Source organism: Garra rufa, chromosome 14 (genome assembly GCF_049309525.1).
Source record: "Garra rufa chromosome 14, GarRuf1.0, whole genome shotgun sequence".
Classification (NCBI taxonomy): Eukaryota; Metazoa; Chordata; class Actinopteri; order Cypriniformes; family Cyprinidae; genus Garra; species Garra rufa.
Window position 1 is genome coordinate 19,330,274 of NC_133374.1, and position 15,354 is coordinate 19,345,627.

The 15,354-nt window shown below is 33.2% G+C and overlaps 1 protein-coding gene across 1 annotated transcript; it reads right to left on the minus strand.

The window, feature by feature from the left end:
- Positions 1-791: 791 nt before the first annotated feature.
- npat (nuclear protein, ataxia-telangiectasia locus) lies at positions 792-14,845 on the minus strand. Its single transcript, XM_073817609.1, has 17 exons — positions 14,693-14,845; positions 14,289-14,407; positions 14,111-14,171; positions 13,944-14,022; positions 13,811-13,851; positions 12,409-12,621; positions 12,245-12,320; positions 12,007-12,130; positions 11,831-11,922; positions 11,664-11,745; positions 11,480-11,576; positions 11,269-11,379; positions 8,401-9,705; positions 8,124-8,233; positions 7,939-8,029; positions 3,351-4,594; positions 792-1,342 (listed from the first exon to the last, which is right to left on the minus strand). The coding sequence occupies exons 1-17, from the start codon at positions 14,727-14,729 to the stop codon at positions 1,262-1,264; spliced, it is 3,963 nt and encodes a 1,320-aa protein (XP_073673710.1). The 5' UTR covers positions 14,730-14,845; the 3' UTR covers positions 792-1,261.
- Positions 14,846-15,354: the final 509 nt, after the last annotated feature.

A 15,354-nucleotide genomic window follows, 5' to 3' on the forward strand; every position in this document is an offset into this window, starting at 1 on the left:
AGATTCCATGGATGTTAAACTTTTTTCATGAAACCATAAATCCTAATAAGGAGCCTTTCATGTTTAAGAGTATATGAGATTATTAACAAAACAATACTAATTTTCACATCACTTTATATTCATGGGTGTCTAAAGTATTTGAAACCTAAAAATACATTTATGTAGTGCTGGCCTGAAACTTATGAGAAAAAAGGGCAAAGAGAACAACTTGAGTAAAAGCACTAAGACATGGCGCCTCTGATATGATCTGATATGGCTTGTTGACCTAAATAGCTTGGATTAGCTATCAAAATAACAGAGCGTATATAAGTACAGAGAATGTTAAACAGCTGGGAGAATGATTTATTGTAGCCTCCAGCTTTGACAGGAGCTTGCTTGTCCCGATTTCATTCCCAGTAACCTCATTTTACCTCAAAAGCCACAATACATATCACATACAAGTGCATTCCCTTGGTTTACCAAAACATTTTGGGTAACATCTTATTAGGCCATTTATGCTCATCAATTATGCATTTATTTGATTGAAAAATACCGTAAAAACAGTAATATTGGCAATTAAAGTTACAATTTAAAATAACTGTTTTGTATTTGAATATATTTTAAAATCAAATTTATTACTGTGGTGGTAAAGCTGAATTTTCATTATCTTTCAGAAATCATTCTAATATGCTGATTTGCTGCTCAAGACAAATGTCTTAGTATTATCAATGGAGATTAAAGAAAAATTAGATGGTGTTCAGTTAACTGCTGCAGAACTAACACAGAAATCAATTCAAACATTTAAAAAAAAATCAATCAAATAGTGATTTATTAAAATACATCATATAATAAACCATGTAAAGGACAGAAAACAATAACGTTTAACATTCTCTATCCATACTGTAAAGGAAGAATACCACCTAGAGGCTGTACAAAGGAAATCATCTCTCTTGTAGTCACATGGTGCAGTTGATGGAAAATGTCCATTTAAAGAAACAAAATGACAATGAACTAAATAACAGCAACTGAACTGATACTCTCACATATGTAGTCAATACTTACAGTTTAGTCTTAAATTATTTTCTTGTTTGTTTTGAAGAGTGCTTAATTAATCTTTACAGTATGAATATGATTATTAGGCTAATTATGGTGTCTATGTACAATATAAATGTAAAACAGAAAGCAGTTATTTTGAATAGATCTCTGTTCTATCGCTCTCAGTAGCACACATGGCTTATGTCGCTGAAATGGCGGTAGGCAGCACAGCTTGTCCTTAGCGTCATTATTCATCATAGTGCAGGGATGACAGGAATTTGTCCACATCCAAGTCTTCAGGAAAGGAGTCCAGCAGCTTCTTCTGTTTCTAAAAAAAATACAAAGGAATTCAGCCGAACAATGTCAACATATTAGGTGATGCATGCTGAGGTACACAAATAGACAAATGAGTCAGACTTCTCCGATTGGCTGGGCTACTGTGAGCTGACTCGCTGTCTTCTGCCTACTGTTATCTGCACAGAACATATATTATATGAATCATAAAGGTATATAAATAGAATAAATAATTAGTCTGAGATGCTTTTTTGGGTGGCAAAACATTCAGTCACTTGCATGACTTGACTGAAGTGAGTCAGATGTAGATTCAGATGTTAGCATTATGTATATTAACCTATTTAGTTCAGAAAATTATTGATAGGGAACATTCTGTAATATATATAAAAATAAATAAATTGCTATATATATTTATAAAAATTCTAAAAACATTATCAAAATATTAGTAAATAAATTGCTATATATATTTATTCAAAACAATTCTAAAAAGCATTTTTAAAAATATCAGTAAAAAAATGTATATGTATATAATTCTAAAAACATGGTTATAAAATATAATTAAATAAAAAGGCTATGTTTATTACAACAATATTAAAAACATTGTTATAACAAATACAAAACTATATAATTTATTTATAACAATTTTAAAATATATATATAATAAAAAAATGCTATATTTTTATAAGTGTTTTTATAATTGATTCAAATCAAATATATAAGTAAATAAAAAAGGCTATATAGTTTATGTAAAACAATTCTAAAAACAACAAAATAAAATTGTGTATATTTATTCAAAACAATTCTAAAAACATTGTTATAAAATATAAAGAACTGCTATATTTACTTTAAACCATTTTTAAAACATTGTTATAAATGTTAATTAAATTAAAAATTGCTGTATTTATAACAATTCTAAAAACACAAAAATATTAGTAAAAATAATTGCTATATATATCATTTATAGCAATTCTAAAAACATTGTTATATAAAGTATTATTAAATAAAAATTTGCTATGTATATTTATAACAATTTTAAAAACTTTGTTATAAAATATATATACATTTAAAAAATGCTATATAATTTGACAATTCTAAAAACATTGTTATAAAATATAAGTAAATAAAAAATGTTATGTATGTAATTTAATTTAAACACTTCTAAAAACAGTTATAAAGTATAATTAAAAAAATCATTTAATATATAACATTTACAAAAATAAGTAAATAAAAAAAATTGCTATTATCCTATCTAGCTATATAAAACAATCCTAACAACATTGTTGTAACAGTGTAATAAAATAAAAAAAATTGCCATTTCATATATTTATACACAAATATACTGTCATGCACACAAACATGTTTTGTATTTAGTTTTTTATTTAGAAATAAAGCAATTAATTTTTAGTTCGTTGAATTCTAATTTTCTAATATAACTAAAATATATATATATTTTACATATGTGACATATTATTATACAAGTATTACATAATATATGTCAAACATGTATTATAATAAAGTACTCATATTTGTAATTAATATTTGGCTTAGTCGAAACATTTTTCACTAGGTTTCCCACACTCTAGTATGAAACTGCTTTAAAATGTAGTATGTGATGTTGCTTCAGATTTAGCATATATGATTTAAAAAGCATAAAAGCATCTTAAGAGCATAATTTTGCTACTATTGTTCATGCTATGATGGGGAAGAAGCTAGAAACTAGAATCTAGAACACTCAGCAGGGTAAGATGCAATCTTGTCATAAGGGTCATTTTTTACAACTATTTGAAAATCTAAATTAATCTGAGGGTGCAAAAAAAAAATCTAAATATTGAGAAAATCGCCTTTAAAGTTGTTCAAATTAAGTTCTTAGCAATGCATATTACTAAGTATATTACTATATAATGTATATACACACAGACAAAACATGAGCTTTACTTAATATCCTGATGATTTTTGGCATAAAAGAAAAATCTATAATTTTGGTTTTGACTGTTTTTTTGGTCCAGGCTCACAAATAAATAACCAATAAAATACCAGCTCACCTTCGATTTCTTTTTACTGCTCGAGGAGCCAGAAAGCTGCAGCTCTTTCTTTGCAGGAGGACTCTGTTCAATTTGCTTTCGCTTCTTTCCTTTAGGGATGGCAGATTTCCCAGCACTGGCCTCCTCTTGACGCAAGCTGTCTTTCAGAGGACCTCCTGTCCTGGCGGCACGTGACAGGATCATGAGAGTGTGGGCGGCCATGTTGATGCTGTTCTCGCTCCCCGCCTCGCTGGCAGGACTGCAGGAGGGGATATCGGGTGTGGCGGGAGGAGGAAGATGCCTGGGTGTGCTTTCTCCCTCCCTCCTTAGCCTTTGTCGGGATGGGGTCCTCAATCCATCCATCATCTCCTCCTGTGCACGTCCTGGTCCGTGTGTTCTCGGGAGCGGGAGATCTGGACATCCGGCCACCTGTCTCTTTGGCGGAGTGGCCGCGGGAGGCTGGCCTTGTATGTCCTGCAGCATCTCAACGGCCTGTTTAGTCAAAGGGTTGGTCTTGCATAAAGTTTTACTAGAACTGTTTGATACGGGCGCTGGAGATTTTGCCATGGAAGGTGCGAGATCCTCAGCGGGAGATGTGGATGTCTGACAGCTCTCCAGCTCATTTTCTTTATTTGCAGTGATGCCTAGAGAGTTCTGTAAGGATGTTTTTTCTGCTGGTTTTAACTGCTTCTTTTCAAAAGATTCATCTTGTGTGCTGTCCTTTGTGCTGCCTGCTGGTTTCTGCTTTGGCCCTGGAGCAGATGATTTAGAAGCCACTCCACCATGTTCCTTCTGTGACCTTTTCGGTGATTCAGATCTAATGACAGTTGGTTCAATGGCAGCCTTGTTGGGAAAATTGGCACTTGACACAACAATTAGATTTGATTCCTTTACAGTCGGTTTGATTTTTGGGGCTTCTTTTTGTTGATGAAAAATTGTGACTTTTTCAGAGCCCTTTATACCCGCTTTGGGATTTGCTTCTGGCAGTCTGACTGTTTCTATTCTTCTTTTGCAAGTGTCAGAAACTAAAGGCTGTTTTGGTTCAGTCTGTGTAACTTCTTTCTGAACGTGCTGAGCTGGGGAGGAAGTAACAGTAGAGGACGTGAGTGAGCTTGTCTGTAAAGTATTCTGGCCAGCTGCAGTGGTTTCAGGAGTGACATCAAAGCAAAGTATCCGCCGATGGCTTGGGCTTGTTGTGCTCACAATCTTTTGTTGCTCAGAGGCCTGGGAAAGCACTTGACTAGACCCAGATGTGCCAGTTTTGCCTGAAAATCAGTAAACAAAAGATTACAGTGATGCATAGTCTACAAACATGTGACACACAAACTGTAATCTTTAAACATAGGGCCGTCACTAACGATTATTTTGATAATCGATTAATCAGATTAATGTAATCAGATCATTTCAATTAATTTTTGTGGTAATAACAATAGACCTAAGTGAACAATGCCCTTAAAAATACATATAAAGTAGCAATGAAGCAATGATAATTAGTTTAAATAATGTATCAAGGGAATGTAATTAAATTATTTAACTGGACAATACTCTTAAAATTCATAATTTATTACAAACAATAGAACTAATGTACATCGTGCATTATAAAAAATGACTGCAGAGGGCGTCTTTACACTTTACTGCATAATATAATCCTTGGTAAATATTGACTAAACATTTAATTCAAATGTCCACATAAATTTTAATATTTAGCCTTTTTTTTTTTTTTTTTACAATATGTGACCCTGGACCACAAAACCAGTCTTAAAGGAGAACTCCGGTGTGATATTGACCTAAAGTGTATTGAATCATGATACCGAGTGTGAACGTACCTTGCATATCTCATCTCGGCTTGTGTCCAGCAGTCCGAAATCTGGGGTCAGTTAGCCGATGCTAACAACAGGTTGTCAATGAGAGTCAACATGGCATCGGAATAGCCATGTAAATAAATCACTGTTTTACGCCATTTACGAGGCACAAAGTAGCTCCACACTTCATTGGTAGACTTCCAAGGGCCTTGACATTTAAAACGAGACATTGAGAACTCAGAAAAAGCACAGGTAGTTTATTTACAAGTAGATTTATACAGACATTTTCCACCAGGAACAGACCGGTCACCGCCATCTTAAATTTAGTCACGATAAGTCGAATGTCGAGCACGAAGGAAACTACAACCTGATAAGTTGATAACCTGATAAATTCCTTGGTGCTCGACACTCGACTTATCGTGACTAAATTCAAGATGGCGGCGACCGGATTTTCTCTTCCAGGTACTGTCTGTATAAATCTTCTTGTAAATAAACTACCGGTGCTTTTTCTGAGTTCTCAATGTCTCGTTTTAAATGTCAGGGCCCTTGGAAGTCTACCAATGAAGTGTGGAGCTACTTTGTGCCTCGTAAATGGCGTAAAACAGTGATTTATTTACATGGCTATTCCGATGCCCTGTTGACTCTCATTGACAAGCTGTTGTGAGCATCGGCTAACTGACCCCAGATTTCGGACTGCAGGACACAAACCGAGATGAGATATGCAAGGTACGTTCACACTCGGTATCATGATCAAAATCACACCGGAGTTCTCCTTTAAGTCGTTGGGGTATATTTGTAGCAGTAGCCAAAATACATTGTATGGGTCAAAATTATAGATTTTTCTTTTATGCCAAAAATCATTTTAAGTAAAGATCATGTTCCATTAAGATTTTTTGTAAAATTCCTACTATAAATATATCAAAATGTAATTTTTGATTAGTAATATGCATTGTTAAGAACTTAATTTGGAGAACTTTAAAGGTGATTTTCTCAATATTTTGATTTTTTTGCACCCTCAGATTCCAGATTTTCAAATAGATGTATCTCGGCCAAATATTGTCCTATCCTAACAAACCATATATCAATAGAAAGCTTATATATGTTGTATATATCTCAGTTTTGTAAAATTTAACCTTATGACTGGTTTTGTGGTCCAGGGTCACATATAAATGCTACAGCTACTGCCATTTCTTGAATATGTTGACATCACAAAATGTAAAATCATGATGAACAGTTAGGATATTTAGAACAATCATTTTTGCATTGTCCTGTGTTTGCGTAGTATTATAAATGATTTATCTTACAAATTCAATGAAATGGTGAACGCTGCATTGCCAGATGAACATTATAATAATCACAGCAATTTGCAGAAATGGAGTTTGAGCCACTCCACCAATGTAAATAACAGTTTGTGTTATAACGGAGGTGCCCAAGTAAACTAAATGCATATAATTAAAGCACATGTATTAAACCTGCTTCGCATATATTTAATTGTATCGTAGCATTTGTGCATTTGCAATGGCAGTATGCCTTATGATGATTTTAAATGAGTTTAATATATCATGCAGCATTGGAAAATGGTCTAATGTATTTTATGGATTCTTGTCCATGGAATGCGCCACCAGTATTTTGCCGGTTTCTCGACACAGGCAAGTACTCGAATTGAATTGAGAAATCATGATAGCCCTATTCAGATTTAGTTACTAAAGAACATTAATGTTAATTTCAAGTCAAAAAAATGAAAAAAAAAAAAAAAAAAAAAAAAAAACATTAAAGGCATTGCCATTTTAATGTAATATGATAACCTTTAAAAAGAGATCATTATTATAAATGACTAATTATTACAATTAGAAATTATTTATTTTAAAAATTCTATATTTTAATTATTATTATTTTAAAATGCAGACAATGCAGAAAACATGTACAGAATCACAGAACCCAGTCAAAAAATGGAATTTACTGTATAATGTGGAATGTCACTGAATTTGCCAAATTTTGGATGAATAGAGCAAAAGTAGGTCAGTACACTTAAATCAAAATGTGATATGGACTAGCATTTTACAGTTTCTTGTAAGAATAACCAAAACTATCATGCAATCTTATACAAACAGAAACTTAAAGATCGTCACAGCAACCCGTCAAAATAAAAGTTTGGTTTACCTTGAAGAAATTGTGACAGAAATATATTATTTAATGTAATAATAGTACTATTACTAAAATTATTGAAAGGAATATATACCAGAACAATTATTTACCAGAATTTATTTAACAGAAAAATGTAAATACACAACACATTATTTCTGGGGGAAAAAAATAATAAAATAATAATAAATCCATTTGAATAACATCAGCTATTTAGTGATGCTTATGATTATTAAAATTTAATAAGACCATTAAAATGGAAACCAGAAAATTAATGGAAAAACAAAATTTGTTAAAAATAAAACTAAATTTGAGGGGGGGAAACTAACTTCATAAAGTTAAAATTTTTATTTTTTGTTAAACTTATTAAATTGCTGTTGAAAAAAGTTTTCAATTATATAGACGTGCTTTTTGATTAATAAAACTTATTTTTACCATTAAAACAAGAGTCTAGAAAAATTTAAATGGGAACAAGTGAATTTTATAAAAGAAATTAAACATGGGAAAAAATTAAAAGGATTTCATAGGGCCCTAATCATATACATAAATCTAAATGTATAAATGTCAAAAACATCTGTTCTGTATAATATTTTATATAATAAAATAAAACGTAATAAACTAAATGAAAAAGAAAAACAAACATCTTTAAATGAAAAATGTCTTACCCTTGTCAGTGTTTTCCTTGGGTGCCAATTTATGTTGAGAAATAACTTTTGCAGGCTGCCTTACAGTGGCTGAACATGGCAAAGTCAACATCTGCACAAAAAAGTAGTAAACATTTATAATATAATTATAAATAGAGTAAAACAGAAAAACTTTGACAAAACTTGTATGCTACAAAGTTACTAACTTGATTGGGAAGGACTGTGAGTTTTCCAGTATTTTGCCCCATTACAGACACTGGAAGCATCACATTTTGTAACATGGGCTGAACCGGAGAGGATATAATGATTGTGGAGCCTAAAAAAAAAAAATTACAATTGGAATTTCAAACATGCACATTCAACGTTAATCCTGAGGAAGACTAAATAAAGTCTGCAAATAAGTACCTCAACATAAACACAGATACACACAACCTAAATAAAAGTATAAAAAGTCTTACGTAATCAAACTAACTCCTCACTCACCAGGCGAATAGGTCTGAGAGACATTTGCTCCCATAGACACCACAGTCCTCTGGCGAGGTGGAGTCGCTACCACATGTGACATTGAAGACACAGTCCCTTGAGGCATTTTACTTGGAAGCAGCACAACATTTGACCGCTGCTCGGCAGCAGCCGGATCGGTTACGACAAAATAGCTGCTTGAAGGCCCAAAGGTAGGATTAGCTTGCAACAGCTGAATGAACCCGGTTTCCTGACCTGCAGGACGTCCCAGCATGGGCTGTCCGCTACTCTGCACGCTCCTCATAGGTGTTCCAAATGATCCGACACCCTCTGCTCCCTGTAAGCAACTCACAGCCTGAGCCGTTTCTTCTTGTGTTATGACCGCAGAAGTTGCGGGCAAAGTCTTAGCAGGTGATTTAGCAGGGGAGGACAGAAAGATGGTGGGGATGTGGTCACTGGTGATGCTGGAAACTGCCTGGTTCAGCGCCACATCAGTCGAGACCTCGTCCTGCTCATCACTAATGATGATTTTCAGAGACACAATCTTACTGGGATCAGGCTCCTTGGCAGGGGTGCCAGAAATGCATGCCGTAGTAGTGGTAGATGAAGCACCTGATGTTGGAAGATTGCTTTTGACAGTACTGGACTGAGTTTGAGTGCAGGAAGGAGTTAAAGGCGTCTTGTTTGAAGCCGTTTTGGTGGACATATCCATGTCAGGTTGAGGCAAACAAAGTGAGGGCACAGTCTCACTTTGAACAGACAAAGAGGTTTCTATATCCTCATTCTGTTCCATGGTTATTCCCGTTACACTCCCAGGCTCATTCACAGATGCATTATTTGAGGTTTCAGTAGTGGATGTGGTTTGTGATGGCTTACTTGAAACAGGAATTTGACTGTTTTTATTATCATTTAATATTTCGTTGGTGTGCGAGCTCTCCAGAGAAACTACCTGAATATTAACTGTCTCAGAGGTTTCATTTTCTGGTTCATCTACTTCCATACCAACTCCTTCCTCTGTCAAAGAAGAGCTTGATACGGTTTGGTCAGGTGGACGCAAATCTACTTTATCGTTCAATCTTGAAGAAGTTGACGTGGCACCTCTGGATTGTTTATTACCGGATAAAACTCTAGTCCTGACTAGTCCTTTTTTGGAGTTTGTGAATCCTCGTCCAGTTTGTTTGCTTACTGCACATGGCTGTGAAGCTGTGGAAGCAGACTTTGTCGCATTTCGAAGGCTGGGTGATTTCTTTTTGCTTTTGGACTCAGACTGGGTGCTTGGGTTTTGTGCACTACTTTCTCCTGATGTGGAATCCTCTTGTCCAGTGCCTTGAAATAATGAATAAAATCATGTAAGAGTCTGATGCCGATTATTACAGATCAAGTAGATCGATATTTTGAACCGATTTATATATATATAAATAGGTATATATATATAAATAGGTATATATATACATATATATATATATATATATATATCTGGTGTAAAAATTTAAATTAATGTGAAACTACAGAATAGCAAGGGCTCTGATAAAAAAAATATATCTTTAAATGCTTTAAAATTATTTTATCGGCAAATCGGTTTTGAAAATTACCATTACCGATAACCATATGATTGCTTAATATCGGTGCCGATAATCGGTCAACCCCTAATCTACACTGAAAAGTCTGGGGTCAGTTAAGACTTTTAAAAGAATGTAAGACTTGTATTCAGCAAGGATAAAATAAATTTAACAAGAATGGCATTTATAGTGTTACAAAGGTTTTCTATTACAAATAAACTGTTCTTTTGAAATTTCTAATCAAATAATTTCCCCAAAACAACTGTTATAAACAATGTTATAAACAATCATAATAAAAATAGTTTTTTAGAGCATCGAATCAGCATATTAGAATGATTTGTGAGAGATCTTATGTTACCAAAGACTGAAGTAATGGATGTTGCTGAAGTAATGGATGTTGAAAATTTGCCATAACAGGAATAATTCAAATATATTAAAATTGAAAAAACTGCCGTTTGAAACTGTAATATTATTTCACAATATTACTGTATTTTCAATCAAATAAATGCAGCCATGTTGAGCATGTGAGACTTCTTTCAAAAACATTTAAAATACACTACCAGTAAATACATTAAGATTTTTCATGTTTTTTAAATAAGTCTCTTTTGCTCATCAAGCCTGCATTTACGTGAATCAAAAGCAGTAAAATTTTGAAATATTTTTACATTTAAAATAACTGTTTCCTATTTGAATATATTTTACAATGTAATTTATTCCTGTGATCAAAAGCAAAAACAATCAAATGTTAAAATATTTTTACTATTTTAAAAAACTGTTTTCTATTTGAATACATAGAAAATACAGAACACAGAAATTAATACTTTTATTTACCAGGGATGCTTTAAATTGATCAAAAGTGATGAAAAAGACATTTATGTTACAAAAGATTTCTATTTTAGATAAATGCTATTCTTCTGAACTTTCTATTCATGAAAGAAACCTAAGAATATTAAATTAAATATTAGAAAGATATCTGAAGGACCATGTGATTGGAGAAATGCTAAAAATTCAGCTTTGAAATCACAGGAATAAATTACATTTTAAAATATATTCAAATAGAAAGCTGGTATTTTAAATATTCCAAAATTGTACTGTTTTTGTTGTACTTTGGATCAAATAAATGCAGACTTGATGAGCAGATTTTTTTTCTTTAAAAAAAAATTAAAATTTCTTTTTGTTTCTTTAGTTTCTTTTTTCTGTTGTAAAAAACAGTCCTTTTGACTGGTAGTGTATAACCGACCCCAAACTTTTGAACCATAGTGCATATAATAAAATGTACACACTGGAAATTCCCAGCACTGCTTTACAAAGTAAAGCCTACCCATCTTACCTGTTTCAGAGGCGCTGTCTACATGCACGGTCTCATCACTCTCTTGTGCACTAGTACTAGTACTGAAGCTCCCCTCAGCCTGTTCACTGCCTTCAGCTGTTTTACTTTTCCCTTCAAAAGAGATGAAAGGTTATCAGTGAGACTTACATAAATAAATTATAATTTTGGCTTTAAGAACAGAATCTGTTACCAATCAACTGCTCAAACCTACCATAGTCGAAGAGGTCAAAGAGTGCCTGAAATGCTGGGTCTGACTCTGTCTGTGCCAATATGTCTTGGATGGCGACATCTGTCATATGAATTTCACCCTAAAACAATTTTACAGGTTAAGGCTTGATATGGCTGTCAAGATAAAAAAAAAAAAAACGAACAGTGAAAGATGTGCATTCACACACCTGGAGGCCCAGGATTTCATCAATCGACTGCTCATGTTCCACAGTACTGCAGGCAGCTTTTGATGTCTGAGGACTAATATCACTGTTAAAGTGATATTACAACATGTGTTTAGTAAGATCTCAATGTTAATTTTGAAGTTGTGTTTCGTCTATTATTTAGCATTTACCTTGCCAAGATTTTGTTGATGTTTTCAGCAAGTTTTTCTTGTAAGGATCTATCATTGAGAATTTTTTCTCTGGCATTTTCTATAACTATTTGCTGTTAAAAAAGAAACATTATGCAGGAGTAAATAGAAACTTCTTTAAACCTTACAAAAAACAGAAATGAATCAGCATGACTCACAGATAAGTTCTCTGTCACAGTTTCTTCACTTTGAGATTCCACAATGAGTGTGCTGGATGCAACGACGGCCCTGCTGGTCCCGCTGGCACCCATCTGACCACCTCCTCTCCTTCTCGGCGAATCACTGAAGCAGAAAACGAAGTTTTGTTTTACAATAAAGTATTATTGTTACAGATTAATAAGGTAGAAAGAGTGAATCTGTAACATACTTCTGGTGTCATCATCAAATTCATCTTACCATTTCCTGCGAGCTGGAGACAAAGGTCCTGGATTCAGTCTATTATCGGGGACCAGTATCTGCAACGGTGACTCTCCTATAAAGATGTAAGATAGCAAAATGTAAATAGGGCACTTACAGGTCTCATACGAAAGTGTGATTCAAACATGTTTTTCAAGACTCACCTGGCTGACTAAGGCAGAGAGTGGAAGGTCTGGTATGCTGGGAGGTGTAAGACACTGGGGTGGAATGTCCCAGCATGCCTTGAGGGGTGGACACAGTGCTGGGGACACACTGAGCTGCTGGAGTCACAGGTTGGTGCACAATGATAGGAGACTGTGATACCAAAAAGGGTCTCTGCTGACGTCTCATATTTTGAATGCTATTCATAGTGCGCACTTAATGAAAGAAAAAACAAACAAACATAAATTACAGGATTTTATTGTGATTTTAAAAAAGAAAATAAATTAATACTTTTATTCAGCAAGGATACATTAATTTGATTCAAAGAGACAGTAAAGTCAGTTATAATGACACAACAGCAATTCTGCACTTTTAAATGTTTTATTCATCAAAGAATAAAAAAAAAAGACAAATTGTAATTTTTAATTGTATTTTTCATTAATTTTGATCAAATAAATGTAGCCTCGGTGGGCATAAACATTAAAATTGTATAAATAATATTATTATAATTATAAATAAATAAATAAAAAAACGTACTGACCCCAAACTCTTCTGCTCACAAGCCTGCATTTTTCTGATCCAAAATTAAGCAAAAACAGTAACATTTTGAAATATTTTTACTATTTAAAATAACGGTTTTCTATTAGAATATATTTTAAAATTGTAATTTATTCCTGTGATTTCAAAGCAGAATTTTTAGCATCATTACTCCAGTCACATGACCCTTCAGAAATCATTCTAATATTCTGATTTGCTGATCAAAAAACATTTGCTAATATTATTATTATGTTGAAAACAGCTGACTAGTATTTTTCGGGTTACTTTGATGAATAAAAAGTTCAAAAAACAGCATTTATCTGAAATAGAAATATTTTGTAACATTATAAATGTCTTTATAATAACCACTTTTGATCAATGTAAAATAAATAAAAGCATTCATTTCTATAATTTCTTTACCCTCAAATAAAAAAATTAAACTGACTCCAGGCTTTTGAATGGTACAGTGTATAATGTTACAAAATTAAATGCAGATCTTTGTATTCATCAAAGAATCCGGAAAAATGTTTTTAAATATTGATTATAACAATAATAAAAATGTTTGTTGAACAGCAAATCAGCATATTAGAATGATTTCTGAAGTGACACTGAAGACTGGAGTAATGATGCTGAACATTTAGCTTTGATTAAAATAATAAATTACATTTTAAAATATATTCAAATAGAATTTTACTGTTTTTTTCTGAACTTTGGATCAAATAAATGCAGGCTTGGTGAGCAGAAGAGACTTCTTTAAGAAAACATCAAAAAACTTATGACTGGTAGTGTATCTATTATATTTGGCTACTTTCAATAACTCCAAGACATTAAGAACCCAATTCCTCTCAAACAAAGAGCAAAACTCACATCGCTGATTCAGCTGCACTGCAGGAGAATTCTGCAAAGACCTGTGGACAATACAGTAAGATTTTAATAAGACGACGGTGCATTAAAAAAACGAAAACATTCAATGCAACAATGTAAACAAATAGTCATTCACTTGATTTGGTTAAGTGTGAAGTCAAGCTTTTTCCATAATGAAGTCATCACAGCTGGGATTTGATTTTCTTGACTTGTTTCTGCAGAAGGAAGTATACAAGCATGTTAAAACGAAAACAGATTCACTGTGTATAGCAAAACATTTAATTTATTTTTAAAGGTACTCACCTTTTGCTTTAACAGCAACATATTCATTTAAAATCGTGATCAGGTTTTTTCCAAAAAGAGACTGGAAAGGAAAAGCAACCAACAACAACAAAATTGTTACCAAGTAAACATGTCTTCCTAACACAAGCCAGTAATTCATATTTATCTCCCTGTTATCAGTCATGAACTTGACACATACAAACACACAAGCAGGTATGACCCCGTCCTCGGAGCTGTGCTCGGCATATTCCTTCAAGTTTGCACTCTCATAGATAAAAGCTCGGCTTGTGGCAGTGAGCCCTTCTTGCTGCAGGTAGCCTATGAGTTGAATATGAGTGACATATCATTTCACATTTAAATATCTTCATTTGAGAATTGCAGACTGTATCAGCCATTACTGTTATCGATCATCTCAGCAGTTTGACACATCACATTCTCGCACTGTCTAAGCTCAGAACAACAATATTCTGACACAGCTGTCTCCATTTCCATAATATGCAGCAGTTTTGGAGACAAATCACGTAATTAAATTTACTGTAATTGTGAACAGAGTATTAGCTCGCTAGCTTCTCCTAAAGAAAGCCACAACAACAGTGAACTTACCCAGAACAAGTCTGGCGACGTCAGAGGGAAGCAACATACTTCGATGTTATCCTGTGTCACCAAGTCGTCTGCATTTGAAGTATGTGTATTATAGTTTAACTTAGTCCATAATGTGATAATATAGCTGAAAAATTGCAGGTTGTTTTGCCCTCTCATCCATCTCGACCACGAAAAGGCGCGGAAATTCGCCTCCTCTGACCCGGATATTGTTTACGTAATATTCGAGAGGAAATGAAGGGAAATGTAGTTCTTTCTTTCTTTCTTTCTTTCTTTCTTTCTTTCTTTCTTTCTTTCTTTCTTTCTTTCTTTCTTTCATTTATTTTTTAACTATACAGTATTTATTTAGGCCTATTTATTTATTTAGAGAGCAAAAACTTTTTTAGTCACATACAGCCGTTCAAATATTTGGCATCAGAAAGAGTTTTTTAAACAAGTTTCTTATGCATCAAGGCTCTATTTGATCTAAAAATACAGGAACAATGAAAATTTGTGAAATATTACTGCGATTTAAAATAACAATCTACTATTTTAATATACTTTAAAATATAATTTATTCCTGTGAAGCAATTAATGCTGAATTTTCGGCATCATTACTCCAGTTTCAGTGTCACATGATTCTTCAGAAATCATTCTAATATGCTGATTTATTATAAATGTTAAAA